Source organism: Salmo salar, chromosome ssa02 (genome assembly GCF_905237065.1).
Source record: "Salmo salar chromosome ssa02, Ssal_v3.1, whole genome shotgun sequence".
NCBI classification, from domain to species: Eukaryota; Metazoa; Chordata; class Actinopteri; order Salmoniformes; family Salmonidae; genus Salmo; species Salmo salar.
Genome location: NC_059443.1, coordinates 60752225 through 60771927, shown reverse-complemented (window position 1 = coordinate 60771927; position 19703 = coordinate 60752225). Strand labels below are relative to the sequence as shown.

Genomic DNA, 19703 nt, shown 5'->3' with positions numbered 1-19703 from the left:
AATATAGCCACCTAATTTTCCTCCCTCATGATGTCATCTATTTTGTGAAGTGCACCAGTCCCTCCTGCAGCAAAGCACCCCCACAACATGATGCTGCCACCCCCGTGCTTCACGGGTTGGGATGGTGTTCTTTGGCTTGCAAGCCTCTCCCTTTTTTCTCCAAACATAACGATGGTCATTATGGCCAAACAGTTCTATTTGTTTCATCAGACCAGAGGACATTTCTCCAAAAAGTATGATCTTTGTCCCCATGTGCAGTTGCAAACCGTAGTCTGGCTTTTTTATGGTGGTTTTGGAGCAGTGGCTTCTTTTTTGCTGAGCGGCCTTTCAGGTTATGTCGATATAGGGCTCGTTTAACTGTGGATATATATACCTTTGTGCCTGTTTCCTCCAGCATCTTCACAAGGTCCTTTGCTGTTGTTCTGGGATTGATTTGCACTTTTTGCACCAAAGTACGTTCATCTCTAGGAGACAGAACACGTCTCCTTCCTGAGCGATATGACGGCTGCGTGGTCCCATGGTGTTTATACTTGCATACTATTGTTTGTACAGATGAACGTGGTACCTTCAGGCATTTGGAAATTGCTCCCAAGGATGAACTAGACTTGTGGAGGTCTACAATTTTTTTTCTGAGGTCTTGGCTGATTTCTTTTGATTTTCCCATGATGTCAAGCAAAGAGGCACTGAGTTTGAAGGTAGGCCTTGAAATACATCCACAGGTACACCTCCAATTGGATCAAATTATGTCAATTAGCCTATCAGAAGCTTCTAAAGCCATGACATCATTTTCTGAAATTTTCCAAGCTGTTTAAAGGCACAGTCAACTTAATGTGTGTAAACTTCTGACCCACTGGAATTGTGATACAGTGAATTATAAGTGAAATAATCTGTCTGTAAACAATTGTTGGAAAAATGACTTGTGCCATGCACAAAGTAGATGTCCTAACCGACTTGCCAAAACTATAGTTTGCTAACAAGACATTTGTGGAATGGTTGAAAAACTAGTTTTAATGACTCCAACCTAAGTGTATTTAAACTTCCAACTTCAACTGTATCTGTCTGATAGAACTCAGTGCACTCATTTTGATGGGCTCATGTCTGTTAAATTGTCTGTCTGTAATGGTGTGCCCCATGGCTCTGTACTTGGTCCCATCTTACTCACTATTCATATAATTAATTTAGACAAAAATTTGCAAAATGCGCAACTTCACTTTTATGCTGATGATACTGTTATTTATTGTTGTGCCTCGTCTCTCACAAAAGCAATCCAGAACTTGCAAACTGCTTTTTATCCTGTTCAATATACCTTGTGTCAATTGAAGCTTATCCTCAATACTGACAAAACTAAACCTATGGTGTTTCCTTTTTTCTTTTTTTTTACACGTTTTTCTCCCCAATTTCGTGGTATCCAATTGGTAGTTACAGGCTTGTCTCATTGCTGCAACTCCCGTACGGACTAGGGAGAGGCCAAGGTCGAGAGCCGTGCATCCTCCGAAACACAACCCAACCAAGCCACACTGCTTCTTGACACAATGCCCACTTAACCAGGAAGCCACCAGCACCAATGTGCCGGAGGAAACACGTTATACCTGGCAACCGTGTCAGCATGCACTGCGCCCGGCCCGCCACAGGAATTGCTAGTGCGTGATGGGACAAGGACGTCCCTCCCGGCTAAACCCTCCCCTATCCCGGCGATCCTGGGCCAATTGTTCGACGCCCCATGGTCTCCCGGTCGCAGCCGGCTGCGACAGAGCCTGGACTCGTACCGAGAATCTCTAGTGGCACAGTTTTCTAAAGCAAGAAATAGACCTCTGAACCTTTCACCTATTACTACCTGTCAGGGCAATGAGATTGAAACTGTAACCTCATATAAATATCTTGTAATTTTAATTGATGACGGCCTCTCTTTTAAATTGTATATTCAACAATTTACAAAAAAATTGAAACTGAAGTTGGGATTTTATTTTAGGAATAAGGCCTGTTTTTCTTGTGAAGCCAGAAGGAGGCTAGTATCAGCTACATTTATGCCTATACTAGACTATGGGGATATTCTATATATGAATGCTTCCGCTCAGTGTTTGAGATCAATTGACACCCTTTACCATGGAGCGTTGAGATTTATTTTAAACTGCAAAACCCTTACCCACCACTGCACTTTATATACCAGGGTTGGCTGGCCTTCTCTAGTCACTCATAGGCTCAGTCACTGCTATACTTTTATTTACAAAGCCATTTTGGGTTTACTGCCATTTTATTTGGGCATTTTTATTGTCCAGAAGGCTGATTTGAGGCTGATTCCCTGACCTGTCAATGTTTTTAATTTTATGATTTTGTTGTATTCTTATGAATTCCATGTTTTTTTACTAGATTACCTGTAGTTTGGCCAGGGTGCTCTTGAAAAAGAGACTTCAAATCTCAATGAGCCCTTCCTGGTTAAATAAAGGTAAAAAAAAAAGAAGACATTTACGGGATGAACTAAAATCAAGAGTGTGGATATAATAAATAAGAATTTGTCATCAAGTTTTTGTTATAGTTGGATATGTATGGGAGATAATCCAATCATATTAAGATGGATATTGGAGATGTGATAGAAAATATAGAATTAGTTTGTAATCAAATGTATGTAATTTATGTTCTATTCAAGTTTTATGAGAAAAGCAGGCACAGACACTTCTTTGAAACACGTCTGGAAAGTTTATTGACACAATCGTCCGACTCACAAACAGATCACTTGGAAACTAGTTCTCAAATAAAGACAGGTTTTGCAAAGTATCTTAAACAATGTATGAGTCACAACATAGAACATATATTCTTCTATATCATGGAAAATAGGAGCAATCGTGTTTGACCTAGCCTATGTTACATTTCTATGTGTAGCGTTCTGATCAACCCCTGAACTCTATCTAAATGATAGCCTAGGAGATTTATTTTTTACATTTATTTTTCAGCTTGTCTTCTATTGGTCCCAAAGTTCACTAACTAGGACGGAGTGAACAAACAACTCAAACAACTAAAAGATAGAAAATAAAGTGTATTTCCCAGGTGTAACCTGTCTAGTGATATCTGAAGAAGGGGTTTTCTAAAATGGAGGATAGTAGAAGAAAAAGCAAACACCCAAGTACAGTAGGATCTGAGATCAAAACACTTCAATGGAAGATAGATACAATACAGGGTCGACAAACAATCAGGAGCGATACCAAAAATGTATTTTTTTGGTAAATTGGTATGACACCGCAACTGGTTGGTGTTATAGTTAGGGCCCTGAGTTTTCCAGGTCACTAGGTCAGGAACAATTCTGGGCCCTAGTCATAGTGTCTGTGTGGAGGGCTGAACTTTAAGCCACCGAGTACTGACATGAGTCAGACCACTTCAATTAATCCTGTATGTAACTCAATAAATACGATAGGCAGCAATTTAGGTGCCTTGTTGATTTTGCATGATATTTAACTTTTACATTATTATAGGTTGTCAATGTACGGTATGCCATTTATGACATGACCGTATGTCCAATGACTATTGTTTACATTAGAGGTTGTGGGTTAAATTCCTTGATTTAAGGGTCAGTAAAAAAAACAGTAAAAACAATGTTTCAAGCAAGGGGAAATGACGCGTGTTTAGCACAGACTTTGCAAATTACGAGGTGGTTTAACACATTCATTTTTTTATTGGATTTCGGATTTCGTCGGACACTTAGTATCAGCACAAATTGTACTGTGATAGAATATGCCAGAGATTACCTATAGACTAGACCATTTAAAAAGTACAATCAGGATTCTTATAAAGTGACATTTAACATTGCCATACAATGACGGCCTTTAAACTATATACTTGGTAAGAGCTATAAAAACAAACCTGGTTTGGGCTCGAAAGGAGGCATGAACAACAACGTATAAATTACAAAAGAATTCAGCGTCTGAATATTCAGGGTTTGTAAAATTATTAATCTGTGCTTATCTTGTACCCAAAGCAACAAGGTGTTATGATTGTATACTGCAGGGAGTCCCAGGTATTGGTGGAAGGTACAAGATAATATCTTTCCTGGCTTTAGGATACACCGTAGAAGTAGAAATAGGTGATTATTTCATGGTTTCAGTCAACCAGAAAACAAACATTACAATCATGACTATCAATCAATAACAAAAAAAAGCTGACAAAATATGTTTTTCTCTCTGGATACTACCAACCACACCAATAAAACGATTTGCCTCATTTTAAAACATCAATTAACATTCAAAATGTGAATTAACACGTCAAGCAGTAGCGTATAATATCATAAAAACACAAAGTTCTGTTCGTGAGTGTAAAGAGGATGTATACGAAACATCTGTCAGTATTTGCCCCAAAAACAGAGAGCTGGCAAATACTGTCGCAGCATTACATTCCAGATTCATTTGTCGATTATCTATTAATTACACCAAGATGCAAGATAAACGTGTTAAAAAAACTGCCTTTTCAGCTCTCGGCAGAAAGCTATGGCATATAGCTCCAGTACACACAAGCGTGATGGGAATTTCAATGGGATATATGACACATACTGATCATAAAGGGGAAAATTCTTACTTTTACAAAATCACATTTTCAGGTAGTCTTGCATTGATGTCAATGGGAGACTGAGTGAAAATTTGACTTAAGTGTAAATTAGGATTCTCCCCAAAGTGATAAAAGTCATATGGGGTAAGTGACAACACCTGTAACCGACTGTATATCAACTTGCAACATTGAGGAACTCCCATCTACCTCTCATAACCCTACATTAATGTGTGTAACTGTGAAGGGTATTTGTTGCTAGTTGAAGCACAATGCAGATGTTAGAATAGTACCGTGATAGGGTTAGGGTTGTGTACATATTACTGACTGTCTGACCAGTAAGTATTTTGAGTTATAAAAATAAGTTGGGGTCAATTCAGTTTTGTTTCATGTGCTTTTTATCCTCTGAGTTTCTGAAGTCCTGTTTCGGAAGCTTTTCTTCGGACACACAACATCATATTTGGTATTTAGTAAGGGGTCTTGGTGAAAAATATGGATAGAAACAAAGCATTATTTATCACACATCCGCATGTAACAAATTAACTGTTCATGAATTAAGGCAGGGGGCTGTGTCGGATCGACGGTGAACGCTATTACCATGGCAACAATCACAGTGCATAGGGCTGGTGTTTGCGTAAACTGTCACCATTTTGGGGCGTTAACAGCTGGACCTGAGGAACACCCAATAAATGTACTTTCACTTCCTGCTTCCAGTCACATGATGTGGGTACAAATTCTGGGATTGGATTGGGAGCTGAGGCTGCCAGTGACATTGTTTTGATGGTTGTTTAAATTTATTGTGTAAAATAATCTGTTTCTTCTCCTTTCTTGATGGGGCATTTCTGAGAGCGCAGTACTGACTTCAGTGCAACATACAACACTGCAGAGCAAGCAGATAGCTAGCTAGCGCAACAGCACAGCTACCACCAATGAATGTGCTATAGAACTACCACACAAATACATTTGGTTGAGAATATATGACTTACTGTATAGGAGCAAGAGGTGATACGTCATATACTTACGTCCCTATACTTCACAACTTTATACAACTGTAGTCATCTTCCTATTGATGAATCCTATGACGACTACAGAAATGCATCCCTTTCCGGTCACGACACTCAGCAACAAATAAATCCACTCTTTAATCTGCAGTTTGCCTAAGTAACACACAGACAGAAGTTGTGCCATACTGAGACGTTATGTTAATAAAGAACTATCTATGTTGCCTGTTGTTTTTTTTTACAGACAAAGTTGAGTCAAGTTAAGAAGCAAATGTTGGAACTTAACAGTCCTTCTGCTCTTCAACATGAATAGATCATCTCAAGACCAAAAACGTTGAATTGAAACTACCTCGTTTGCTTCCATGCACATGAGCAAACTCGCGGCAGTCATCTGGAAGTGGCTTCAACAACAAAATAAAAAGTTGTTTCACGTCTTCTCTTTCCTCAAAGTCTGAAACTTCCTGAATCCTTGGAGAGAGCAAGAAGAATGAAAACTTCTAGTTGAGAGAGGAAGTTCTCGCCGCGGTTGCAAACCCCCCGCCACTTCAAAAGCCATCACACACTGTGTCAGAGAGGGAAAGTGGAAATGCAAGAGACCTTTGCAGTGCAGGTCTCCTAACTGTACCAGCCAAAAAAAATTGGGTATTTGAAACAAAAACCAAGATTCTTCCTCAAAATCCATCACATAAAAGTACCAGAGTGAACTGTCCATTGTCCATTTCCCTGATCTTAAAAGTTTATCAAAGTCTTTCCTCAACGTCTTCCTCCTCTCCCCATTAACTTATGCTTGTGGCCCTAAGTTTTGAGGTCCTTAGCTTCAAAGGCCCCCTACGTGCTACGGTAGGTCTTAATGATGTCTTTGATTTGTCTCCTGCAGATGGGGCAGCAGGCGTTGGACATCTTCTTGAGTTTGACGCCGCAGGTGTAGCAGAGACACATGTGACCGCATGCGTAGATGACCGTGTCCACGTGGTTCTCATAGCAGATGGAACACTCATCGCCAGTCGGCCACCCGGGCCCTCTCCCGCTTCCTGATGGGAAGGTGGGCGACTTGGGGAGGCTGACGGGCGAGCTGGGGGTCGTTCCTGTTAGGGGGGAGGTAGTGACGGAGGGAGGGAAGGAGGGAGAGGGCGAAAGAGAGAGACATTCTGCATGTACACTACAGGTCAAAAGTTTTAGAACACCTACTCATTCAATGGTCTTTCTTTATTTTTACTATTTTCTACATTGTAGAATAATGAAGACATCAAAACTATGAAATAACACATATGGAATCATGTAGTAACCAAAAAAAGTGTTAACCTGTTATGGCTAGGGGGCAGTATTTTCACGGCTGGATAAAAAACGTACCCGATTTAATCTGGTTACCACTCCTACCCAGTAACTAGAATATGCATATACTTATTACATATGGATAGAAAACACCCTAAAGTTTCTAAAACTGTTTGAATGGTGTCTGTGAGTATAACAGAACTCATTTGGCAGGCAAAAACCTGACAAGGTTTCAGGCAGGAAGTGGCCTGTCTGACAAGGTGTCGTTCTTCTTGTCTCTGTTTATTGAAGAGTGAGGACCTTAGCTGTCCCGTGACACTTCCTACGGCTGCCATAGGGTCTCAGAAGGCGGTAAAAAGCTGAATCGTGGCTTTGCAGGCTCTGGCTGAAAAAAAGTAGCGCGTTTGGGTAGTGGCTGGTTACAGTACTGTGAGACTCAGGCTCGTGCCCGCGTCGACCGAAAGCTTTGTTTACTTTCCTCTGTTTAGCTAAAAGGAGATTCCCGGTCGGAATATTATCGCTTTTTTTACCAGAAAAGTGGCATAAAAATGGATTTTAAACAGCTTCGAAGTACGGTAATGGAATATTTAGATTTTTTTTGTCACGAATTGCGCCATGCGAGCGACCCTGATTTACCATTTCAGATAGTGTCTGGGACGCACGAACAAAACGCCGCTATTCGGATATAACGATGGATTATTTTGGACCAAACCAACATTTGTTATTGAAGTAGCAGTCCTGGGAGTGCATTCTGACGAAGACAACAAAAGGTAATCAAACTTTTATAATAGTAAACCTGATATTGGTGAGTGCTAAACTTGCCGGGTGTCTAAATAGCTAGCCCGTGATGCCTGGGCTATGTACTTAGAATATTGCAAAATGTGCTTTCACCAAAAAGCTATTTTAAAAATCGGACATATCGAGTGCATAGAGGAGTTCTGTATCTATAATTCTTAAAATAATTGTTATGCTTTTTGTGAACGTTTATCGTGAGTAATTTAGTAAATTCTTAGTGAATTCGCCGGAAGTTTGCGGGGGGTATGCTAGTTCTGAACGTCACATGCTAATGTAAAAAGCTGTTTTTTGATATAAATATGAACTTGATTGAACAAAACATGCATGTATTGTATAACATAATGTCCTAGGGTTGTCATCTGATGAAGATCATCAAAGGTTAGTGCTGCATTTAGCTGTCTTCTGGGTTTTTGTGACATTATATGCTAGCTTGAAAAATGGGTTTCTGATTATTTCTGGCTTGGTACTCTGCTGACATAATCGAATGTTTTGCTTTCGTTGTAAAGCCTTTTTGAAATCGGACAGTGTGGTTAGATAAAGGAGAGTCTTATCTTTAAAATGCTGTGAAATAGTCATATGTTTGAAAAATTGAAGTTTTTGTATTTTTGAGGAATTTGTAATTCGCGCCACGCCCTATCATTGGATATTGGAGCAGGTGTTCCGCTAGCGGAACGTCTAGATGTAAGAGGTTAAACAAATCAAAATATACGTATTCAAATAGCCACCCTTTGCCTTGATGACAGCTTTGCACACTCTTGGCATTCTCTCAACCAGCTTCGCCTGGAATGCTTTTCCAACAGTCTTGAAGGAGTTCAACTGAGCACTTGTTGGCTGCTGAGCACTTGTTGGCTGCTTTTCCTTCACTCTACGGTCCGACTCATCCCAAACCATCTCAAGTTGTTTGAGGTCGGGGGATTGTGAAGGCCAGGTAATCTGATGCAGCACTCCATCACTCTCCTTCTTGGTAAAATAGCCCTTACACAGCCCGGAGGTGAGTTGGGTCATTGTCCTGATGAAAAACAAATTATAGTCCCAATAAGCCCAAACCACATGCAGTATTGCTGTGGTAGCCATGCTGGTTGTGTGCCTTGAATTCTAAATAAATCACAGTGTCATCAGCAAAGCACCCCCACACCATTACACCTCCTCCTCCATGCTTTATGGTGGGAACCACACATATGGAGATCATCCGTTCACCTATTCTGCGTCTCAAAAAAACACAGCAGTTGGAACCAAAAATCTTCAAATTGGACTCCAGACCAAAGGACAAATTTCCACCGGTGTAATGTCAATTGTTCGTGTTTCTTGGCCCAAGCAAGTCTCTTGTTCTTATTGGTGTCCTTTAGTAGTGGTTTCTTTGCAGCAATTCGACCATGAAGACCTGGTTCACACAGTCCCCTCTGAACTGTTGATGTTGAGATGTGTCTGTTACCTCAAGTCTTCGAAGCATTTATTTGTCTGCAATTTCTGAGGCTGGTAACTCTAATGAACTTATCCTCTGCAGCAGAGGTAACTCTTGGTCTTCCATTCCTGTGGCGGTTCTCATGAGAGCCAGTTTTATCATAGAGCCTGATGGTTTTTGCGACTGCCCTTGAAGAAACTAAGTTCTAAGTTCTTGAAATGTTCCGTATTGACTGACCTTCATGTCTTAAAGTAATGATGGATTGTTTCTATTTGCTTATTTGAGCTGTTCTTGCCATAATATGGACTTGGTCTTTTACCAAATAGGGCTAACTACCACCCCTACCTTGTCACAACACAACTGATTGGCTGAAACGTATTAAGAAGGAAAGACATTCCACAAATTCACTTTGAAGAAGGCACACCTGTTAATTGAAATGCATTCCAGGTGACTACCTCATGAAGCTGGTTGAGAGAATGCCAAGAGTGTGCAAAGCTGTCACCAAGGCAAAGGGTGGCTATTTGAAGAATCTCAAAAATAAAATACATTTTGATTTGTTTAACACTTTTTTGCTTACTACATGATTCCATATGTGTTATTTCATAGTTTTGATATCTTCACTATTATTCTACAATGTAGAAAATAGTAAAAATGAAGAAAAATCCTTGAATGAGTAGTTCTAAAACTTTTGACCAGTAGTGTATGTACTGATGTAATGGATCTAATCTACAGTGTTGATCAATACATTCCTTACAATAAATACAGTACAAACCCATTTTACCACTGTTGTGGACGAGACATTGTGTCCTCTCGCTGCACAGCACGAGAAGCAATGTACCGAACAGACTCACCACCCAGGACATCTGCTACCTAGTGTCCCCCTCTCCTCTCTTAACCCCCTGCAGTGGGTTTGATAGTTTGATTAACAGAGTGGCTCTGAAAGGTACAGACCTCCTGCAGAGCCACCACAGTAGGCACCGGAGCAGGGGCCTCCCAGGCCTCCGTTAAGGACAGGGTCAGAGCTTCCACTACCCAGGGCCAGGGCCAGGGCGCTGGGGGTATGGGGGGAGGAGGAGGGAGAGCTGGGGTTGGAGGGAGCCCGCACCGGCTGGTCCCCGAGATGTGTGGAACCTGGAGCCAGAGAACAGACAGAAAGAAAAGAGATGGTTATGAAAGCATAAAATGTTCAAATATAGGCACCTCAACTGTAGCCACCTCAAATATAGGCATTTCAACTATAGGCACCTCAAATATAGGCACCTCAACTATAGCCACCTCAAATATAGCTACCTCAACTATAGCCACCTCAAATATAGGCACCTCAAATATAGCCACCTCAACTACTGTATAGGCACCTCAACTATAGTCACCTCAAACATAGGCACCTCAACTATAGCCACCTCAACTATAGCCTCCTCAACTATAGCCACCTCAACTATAGGCACCTCAACTATAGCCACCTCAAATATAGCCTCCTCAACTATAGCCACCTCAACTATAGGCACCTCAACTATAGGCACCTCAACTATAGGCACCTCAACTATAGGCACCTCAACTATAGGCACCTCAAATATAGCCACCTCCAATATAAGCGCCTCAAATATAGACACCTCAACTATAGGCACCTCAACTATAGTCACCTCAACTATAGTCACCTCAACTATAGCCACCTCAACTCTAGCCTCCTCAACTATAGCCACCTCAACTATAGCCACCTCAACTATAGGCACCTCAACTATAGGCACCTCAACTATAGGCACCTCAACTATAGGCACCTCAAATATAGGCACCTCAACTATAGGCACCTCAACTATAGGCACCTCAAATATAGGCACCTCAACTATAGGCACCTCAACTATAGGCACCTCAAATATAGGCACCTCAACTATAGGCACCTCAACTATAGGCACCTCAAATATAGGCACCTCAAATATAGCCACCTCCAATATAGCCGCCTCAAATATAAGCGCCTCAAATATAGGCACCTCAACTATAGCCACCTCAACTATAGCCGCCTCAAATATAGGCACCTCAACTATAGCCACCTCAACTATAGCCACCTCAACTACTGTATAGGCACCTCAACTATAGGCACCTCAACTATAGGCACCTCAAATATAGGCACCTCAAATATAGCCACCTCCAATATAGCCACCTCAAATATAAGCGCCTCAAATATAGGCACCTCAACTATAGCCACCTCAACTATAGCCACCTCAAATATAGCCACCTCAACTACTGTATAGGCACCTCAACTATAGTCACCTCAACTATAGTCACCTCAAATATAGGCACCTCAACTATAGCCACCTCAATTATAGCCACCTCAACTATAGGCACCTCAACTATAGGCACCTCAAATATAGCCACCTCCAATATAGCCACCTCAAATATAAGCGCCTCAAATATAGGCACCTCAACTATAGGCACCTCAACTATAGCCAACTCAACTATAGGCAACTCAACTATAGGCAACTCAACTATAGGCAACTCAAATATAGCCACCTCAAATATAGGCACCTCTAGTACTGTAAGTGGACTATCCAGTAGGTTCTACATTGACAAATAATCCTATATGATAAAGAACCGAGAGAAAGAAAGATTATTATTACTATTTTGATGTATTTATTTTATTCATATTCATTTAATATGGTAATGGTAATATTTATTATATATATATATATATATATATTTTAAAATTTTTTCCCCTTTCTCTAATCACCATTTGTCACGTCCTGACCAGTAAAAGGGGTTGTTTGTTATTGTAGTGTGGTCAGGGCATGGCAGGGGGTGTTTGTTTAGTGTGTTTCGGGGTTTTGGTTTATATTCTATGTTTTCTATTTCTATGTGGGTTTTCTAGTTTTTCTATATCTATGTTAGTTTTGGGAACTACCTCCAATTAGAGGCAGCTGGTTGTTGTTGCTTCTAATTGGAGGCCATATTTAAGTGGGTTTATTTTCTCTTGTGTTTGTGGGTGGTTGTTTCCGTGTATAGTCTGAGCACCTTACAGGACTGTTTTCGTCGTTTGTTTTGTTTAAGTGTTTTGTTTGGTTTTTCTTCTATAAAAGGAAGATGAGCATTCACATACCTGCTGCGTTTTGGTCTACATACAACGACGCTTGTAACACCATTACAATACTTTTTTTTTTTACTGTTATTATTGGTGTCATTTTCTTACCTGGTTTTAGCAACAGTGGCCATGTTCATTCATGCTAATAAAGCTTATTTGCATCTGAAAGAAGAGTTGGTATGTTATGAAGACATAGGCCTACAAAGATCAGAGGGGGTTTTCTCTAAGTGTGCTATACAGTACATTGGTAGACAGACGAATGATCTTATGATCCTATTGAAGTGAATGGCTTTTCAATAACCTTTGGGGATTTCTAGCGTGAAGTTTAGGGAGATATATGGGGGGGTTTGTCACGTTCCACTCTTTTTTTTTTACATCCCCTGTTTCTGTGGTGAAGGCAGGGAAACAAATGGAAATTCCAAGTCCACATTTAAGAAGCACATATTAGGATGCCAGTGATGCCTATGGTGAGGGGTCATGTTTCAGAGACCCCAGCCCCAGTGTGATTAACATGACATATTGGGTTCAAAGGTCACGGACATGGACAGATTACGTAAGTCGGAATGCGACCCTGGCTACGTCAGACATACAGTACATGCCTGTACATCGATGAAAGAGGATACGTCAGAAAAATGATGCTTGAAGTATCTGAGGACGAAGTGGTTCCTTAACATTGGTTTGACGGTTGTTTTTTTTATATAGACTGGGGAAGATTGAGTGTCGCTATTGATTTTATAAAGGGGATCCCCTAATCAAAAGTGATACTACACCAAAAACAAACGTCATTTTTTCCTAGACTGTATTTATGGAGGTAGACATATTGTACGCATCCAGACATTGTTAGTCCAGCGCTGACCCGCAGTAGTAGTAATATGAGGCCAATTGTTTTATTTTTGGTTTAAGTACTAACAGAATGACTATTTAATGTTTAGTAAATTACTATGAAAATTGTCTGTCTTGTTGAGTGTACGTGTCATAATTAAAAAAAGAAAAATTATTAAAAGCTTCGCTAATTCGCATGGAACAATAGAAATGCCTAAAGTCACCATTCGGCCCGAAAGCCACACCATCCAAAAACAGGGACATCATCAGCAACAACAGCAACAAACAAGCCACAACGAACTACAATGAACCCTTGAACATTTCAATAACATGTTATTTTAAGACACGAGGGATGAGAGGAGGAATAGTTCATCAAAGCCTATGGGGATTGTGGTAACTGGGAGTGACCTCCATGGTCTTTCTCAGCATGCTATGTCTGTTTTTCTGGATGGCATGATGGAAGAATGTGAAATATGAGTCGTCTGGTGTGTGGCCCATGGTCCATCATTAAGACTGCCATCAGCTGACAACATGGCGACCGGCCACCGTTTCTGGCATCTCTCTGGGAGCGATTGATCTATGGCCAGATCCAAAATGGCTGCCCAGCTGCAGTCTTTCTATGCTCACGAACACTGGAGAGGCTGTCGACTAGGCCAGTGGTTGCCAAACCTTTTCGCTTACTGTACCACCAACTCAATTTACCCACTCGTGCATTTTATCAGTCGGCCTATGGTCTCATCAGTCTTCTCAAGTACACCCTGTGGATAGGCCAAGTACCCCCAGGGGTCCTAGTACCCCTGGTTGGGAACCACTGGACAAGGTGGCCATTTTGGTTCTGCGATAATGCTAACATGTTGGCTGTAATAGTGATCTCTGTTACCTGATGACTGACTGACATGGTGCATTACATCATGTGGTAAGCTGTACTGTACAAGTCTTGTGGAGTCTTTGAGGTTTTCTAAATGGGGCTGTATGTGCTGGTATAGTTGGAGATGAGGGTTAAGACCTGGGCTGTTTGTTTGTGTAGAGGGTTGCTCTGGTGCCCCTAGGCTCTTGGTGCCTCAGTGTGTGTGTGTATGTCTAAGTGTGTGTGTGTGCTATGTGTGTGTGTTCGTGCGGTGTGTTTTTAGATGGTCATTTGTAGAATGTCTATGTATAACGCACACTCCCATAACTATCCTTAGTTCGTACGTACACACCCGTATCCTCCTTATAAACTACCAGTACAACTACTATTCAGAGTCCTCCTACGATCACATTACTACTACGCTGACAGGTCCCCCTATGGACTCTAACCCAGAGGTGTGGTGGTGGTGCCGAGCCTCTCTCTGTCCTCCATCTCTCCCATTTTAATCCCCTATCTGGCTTGTCCTCAGCAGCTGACCTAGGATCAGTGGAGCCCAGCCCTGATCCTCCTGTTCACTCCCAGATTAATTTAGAGAGGGACTGTGGACAGCTGTGGCGGCTCACTCCCCCCCTGCCTCCCAAATTGCACCCTATTCCCTACGTGGTGCACTACTTTTGACTGCACTACTTTTGACCGGAGATCTATGGGCCCTAGTAAAAAGTTGTGCACTATATAGGGAATAGGGTGCCATTTGGGACACAGCGGGTTTATTAAGAAGAGTATGTTTGTCCAGATCCTCTAAAGCAGTCTGCTATGGGAGGATTCTGAGGAATGTGGGCTATGTGACACTGAGACTGGGACTGGCCTACTTTGACTCAACAACACTGGGTCACACACTGTCGCAGCACCTCGATGGGGTTGTGGCTTCAAAATGGCCGCTTGGCCCTACAGTCATGGTTGTGACTGAGGATGACCTTTGTGGTCATACAGTGCCCTTAGGTCATCATAGGTCTCTACATCTTAGAAGAGGAGTGTGGGATATCCTTCTAGGGATCTGTTTAGTGGTAGACTGATGAATAGGAGGAGGGGAAGATGGGAGGAGGAAAAGAGGAGAGTGGGGTTGTAAAGTGGTTGCTAATCTTTCTACATCCATTGAGCTTTCTGAAACACGATATCCAAAGAAACTTTAAGAGCTTTGAGAGGTTTGGCGACTGTATATGGGTGGTCTTTAAGTTTGTTGTCAGCACCATTTTCTACATTTAGGCTCTCAATAGTAATTTGTCAAATCTATATATAGGTTAGTATATACTGTATATATAGTTAAAGCTGTAATATGTAACTTTTCGGGCGACCTGACCAAATTCACATAGAAATGTGAGTTATAGATCTGTCATTCTCATTGAAAACAAGCAGTAGATCAGATGTGGTAGATCAGTTCTATGTGTGATATTTCTATGCTGTCACGACTTCTACCGAAGTCGATGCCCCTCCTTGTTCGGGTGGTGCTCGGCGATCGACGTCACCGGTCTTTCTAGCCATCACTGATCCATTTTTCATTTTCCATTGGTTTTGTCTTGTTTTCCTACACACCTGGTTCCAATCCCATTCATTACAAGTTGTGTATTTAACCCTCTGTTTTCCCTCATGTCCTTGTCTGAGATTGTTTTGTTTGTTATTGGTTTCGTGTATTTTTTATTTGGTGAGCTACGGGTATTTTTACCCATGTTATTTTTATGTACGTTGGTTTTGGAGTTCGTGTTTGTTTATTATTGATTAAACAACTCCAGTTATACCAAGTTGGTTTCTCCTGCGCCTGACTTCCTTGCCACCTACACACACAACGATGACATATGCTTCCTGTGCTTTTTTCCGTTTTTTTCATCTATTACTCACACCAGTTTCAATCAGCTGAAAACACAATATTTTTGTTTATGGAAACGATACTTCACAGCGGTTTAAATGGTACAATGATTCTCTACACTATACATACTTGCAGGCGTGTGTGAGAGACAGGATATTATCTGGCCCGACATGAATTGAGTGATTTTATCAGTGCTCTGGTGCTGGAAAATGTTTTGCAACATCCAGGTGTTTATAGCCCTGACATCTTAACATCCCTGCTATCAGATGTTAGTATCTGTAGGGCGGTGTGTGTATATGTGTGTGTGTGTGTGTGTACGTGTACATTAAGGCCCCTTTCATAATAGACTTGCACCCCCCCTTGACCTCAGAACAGCCTCAATTCGTTGGGGCATGGACTCAACAAGGTGTCGAAAGCGTTCCACAGGGACGCTGACCCATGTTGACTCCAATACTTCTCACAGTTGTGTCAAGTTGGGCTGGATGTCCTTTGGATGGTGAACCATTCTTGATACACACGGGAAACTGAGTGTGAAAACCCCAGCAGCGTTGCAGTTCTTGACACAAACCGGTGCGCCTGGCACCTACTACCACACCCCGTTCAAAGGAACTTAAATATTTTGTCTTGCCCATTCACCCTACATACACAATCACATAAACAATCCATGTCTCAATTGTCTCAAGGCTTGAAAAATATTATTTAACCTGTCTCCTCCCCTTCCTCTACACTGATTGAACTGGATTTAACAAGTGACATCAATAAGAGATCATAGCTTTCACCTGGATTCACTTGGTCAGTCTATGTCATGGAAAGAGCATGCGTCCTTAATGTTTTGTACACTCTCTCTCTGTGTGTGTGTATAGTAGTATGAGGCTAGAGAGATCATGTTTACTGTAAACACAGACCGCGCTGGATACTAACTCACATCATATGCTGCCCTTTATCGCTCATTTAAAGTCCAGTGGGGGGGGGTGTAACTGCTAGGGAAGAGAAGGACATCAGAGTCACTAGACATGGAGAGTGAGAGAAGGTGAGAGAGGGAGGCAGAGAGAGAGAGAGAGAGGGAGAGCGAGGAAGAGAGAGCGAGAGAGCGACGTCAGGAAAGGTGAATAAACGGCCAACCATGCCAGACCCAAGGATGTTTCAATGTTTCAGTCTGAAGGAGGGAGAAAAGAACGAGGGAGAAAGAAAGAAAGATAGATAGAAAGAAAGAGAGAATTACAGTGGCTGGAGTAGCTGTGGGTGGCGGGCGAGACTGTTCACTTGAGCGTGAACGAGCTGACATTCTAATGGAATCTATAATGCATGGGGAGAGGGTCAGAGTAATAGTGTCCTATTTCTCTACTGCTGTTCTCTCCCTCCCTCTAACATCTCCTCCACTATCACACCATCCTCCTCCCCATTTACAGATGTAGGACCTTCATTTGATCACTCTGTTGCAGGATAGCTTTACACATTTAAAACGTGTAGTGTTGATTATAATCAACATTGATTTTAATCCACATAATAATTCACATTCATTTGTTAATTCGTTTATTCATTTGTTTATCCATTCATCCATTCATTCATTACACCTAATCATTCATTCGTTAACTGTTCAATCATGAATTCATTCATTCATTCATTCATTCGTTCATTAATTCTCTCCGAATATCATATTGTTGCTTCTTAGTGAGCATGCTAGCTAGGAGCCCTAATCTTGACCTTCAGTGTTCACTCACCCTACCAAGGGCACTCCCCCACTGGGGGAGCTCACAACACACACAGCTTAAGCCAGCTTAAAGGAGCACTCCCAAATGTACACGCAGCCCCACGGGCCAAATTCTGGTCAACCTGAAAGCCTAGAAAACAAATTCAGACCTGCCATCACATAAACAGATAAGACACTTCCTAATGTTGAAGAATTGGAACATAAAGGTGATTTACTGTCTATCAGGGTTAGAAGGAATTCCTAGATTTTTCAGATAAATGATTGTAGTGTCTCTCGTTTCATGTTGCCGTAAACTCCTCGTAAGGTGATCCGTACTAAAAGAAACACAGCAGTGTTCAGGCAGTTCTGTTGTCAACAAGAGAACTTCCATGAACTCCTTGAAAAAACCTGAAAAAGTAGCCGTAGTGCTCTAGCTAAATGTTTTTAAAAGCACGCGTAATGTACCAGTACAACAGACAGATCAGAACAAACCACAACACCATAACCATCTCCCTGTGCAGCTAATGAGTTCCTAGTAAAAAAACATGGTGAAAAGACTCATAGGGGTGCATTTCCTGTGCAGTTTTCATGTAGGCCCATAGTATTGACTGTTGGCTTAATGCCACTGTGGTTTCCCTATCTATCAATACCTCAGAGCCACACTCCAGCCTCAGAAAGTGTGTAGTGTGCGCTGCAGCCCTAAGTGTAATGTATTGATGTGGTTTTCATTGATCGCGCTGTCAGCCACCTGCCTGTGTGTCACCAGAGTGCCTAAAGGAGCAGACCAGATCCAAAATGGCGGCTGTGTAATGTAATATAATGAGACCAGTTCTAACAGGGTGGCATGAGTGCATGTCGATGCCTTGCTAACTGCTGTGACCTCCATGGCTGCATGGAGAATAAGCGTGTTAGCATGAGGGCAATTTACAGGTGGGCAAAATCTCTCTCTCTCTCTCTCTCTCTCTCTCTCCCTCTCCCTCTCTCCTCTTCCTTTACTTCACTGAGAGGAAAGAGGGATATATTTAGCCCGGAGCTTGATTCGTCCTAAGAAGCAAAACAATGATGACACGTTGATGAGGTTGTGCCTGATTTGGTCGTGTGGCTTCGTAATTGGACTGTTAAAATAAGACAGGCCATCAACTTCCCCAGTCTTTCTACATGATACACCTAACGAAGATGTGTCATTTTTTAATTTCCGCTTGTCCAATCTCCGAAACGCTCTGCCAAATTTTCATTTGCATGTAATTATGGCTCAATAAAAAAAAGCCATTATGTCATAGAAGGATAGAGGAGTGAACATTCGCTGTTTTTTTTAGTTTTGACGTTTGTCTGTCCTTTTCACAGACTATGTAAAGAGGGATCTTGTGCACCAGTTGGCTTGATAGCGGGCCTACAGATGTAGGATCTACATTTGATCACCCTGTTGCAGGAGGTTTGAGTTTTAAAAAAGGGTTCTGAAGTTTGTAATTTCCACTTTGAAATTTCTCACTAGATTTTCTTAGTATAACCCACATAATAATTCACATTTACTGTTGCTGCAGCTTTATTTTCCTCCGTAGCAAACTGGCTCAAACTAAGATCCTACATCTGTAAGTAAATAAATATAAAGAGCTCAGCAATTCACCTCTCAAAAAAGTCTAAAAGCACAGTTGTAGCTACTTTAGGCACACCTGCCTGCCACAGCGGAAATACAGTCTGTTTGGCATATTGCAAATGAAGCGTACGGCCTCCCGCCCACCCGCACATCTTTCCCACTTCGTGTTCATTATCTGTATTTAGAGTGTGTAATCAAGCATGGGGGCTCTCGGCATACTGCTGAGAGGTAGTGTGTGTCCCGTAGCGAAGACATGTTTCCCCCGCTGTGAGTAGGTCGCAAGCACATACACACACATGCAAGAACATGCAAACACACACACATACACATCATACAGACAGGAGAAGACGTGTTGTAGCCGCTAGGTTGCAGGGTCTGGCTCCCACACTCCTCCTTTCACTTGTTCCCTCTCTTCCTGTTATTATCGTGGCAGGTTGTGAGACAGCGTCGACTTTGCTCCCCATCAATACCTTTAGAAGTGCATTTGGATCTGACTTCCAGTGTCAAGACGCTGTATTGAAGCACATGACATAAGTGTACATCTCTGAGCTCTGTGATGCGGGCGGGGCCCTAAATCCCTGACTTACGATCGATCATAAATGGATAAATGAAAAAGTTTATACCGTTGTACACCATGTCAGATTCCATCCTCCTAGGGCCTGCAGTACTGTAGACACTGTAGTATTTAAGGCCAGGACCTGATCAGGAAAAGTCCCCTAGCCCCTACAGTCCATAGCTAGGGCCTGGAGTTTTCCCTAGTCAGGTAACATAAATAGGAAAAACTCCTGGCCCCACACAGAGCATACAAGTAATAGTAGAGAG

The 19703-nt window shown here is 41.8% G+C and overlaps 1 protein-coding gene across 3 annotated transcripts in view; it reads right to left on the bottom strand.

Annotated features, from left to right (window-relative positions):
- Positions 1-2674: 2674 nt before the first annotated feature.
- LOC106586787 (E3 ubiquitin-protein ligase NEURL1) overlaps positions 2675-19703 on the bottom strand; it is a 98077-nt gene continuing 81048 nt past the window's right edge. For all 3 annotated transcript variants that reach the window (XM_014174440.2, XM_014174459.2, XM_014174449.2), the window contains exons 5-6: positions 9949-10128; positions 2675-6613 (exon numbers count right to left, since the gene is read on the bottom strand). In XM_014174440.2, coding sequence (XP_014029915.1) covers positions 6357-6613; positions 9949-10128 — 437 coding nt within the window. In that variant the 3' untranslated portion in view covers positions 2675-6356. The remainder of the gene's footprint in view (positions 6614-9948; positions 10129-19703) is intronic.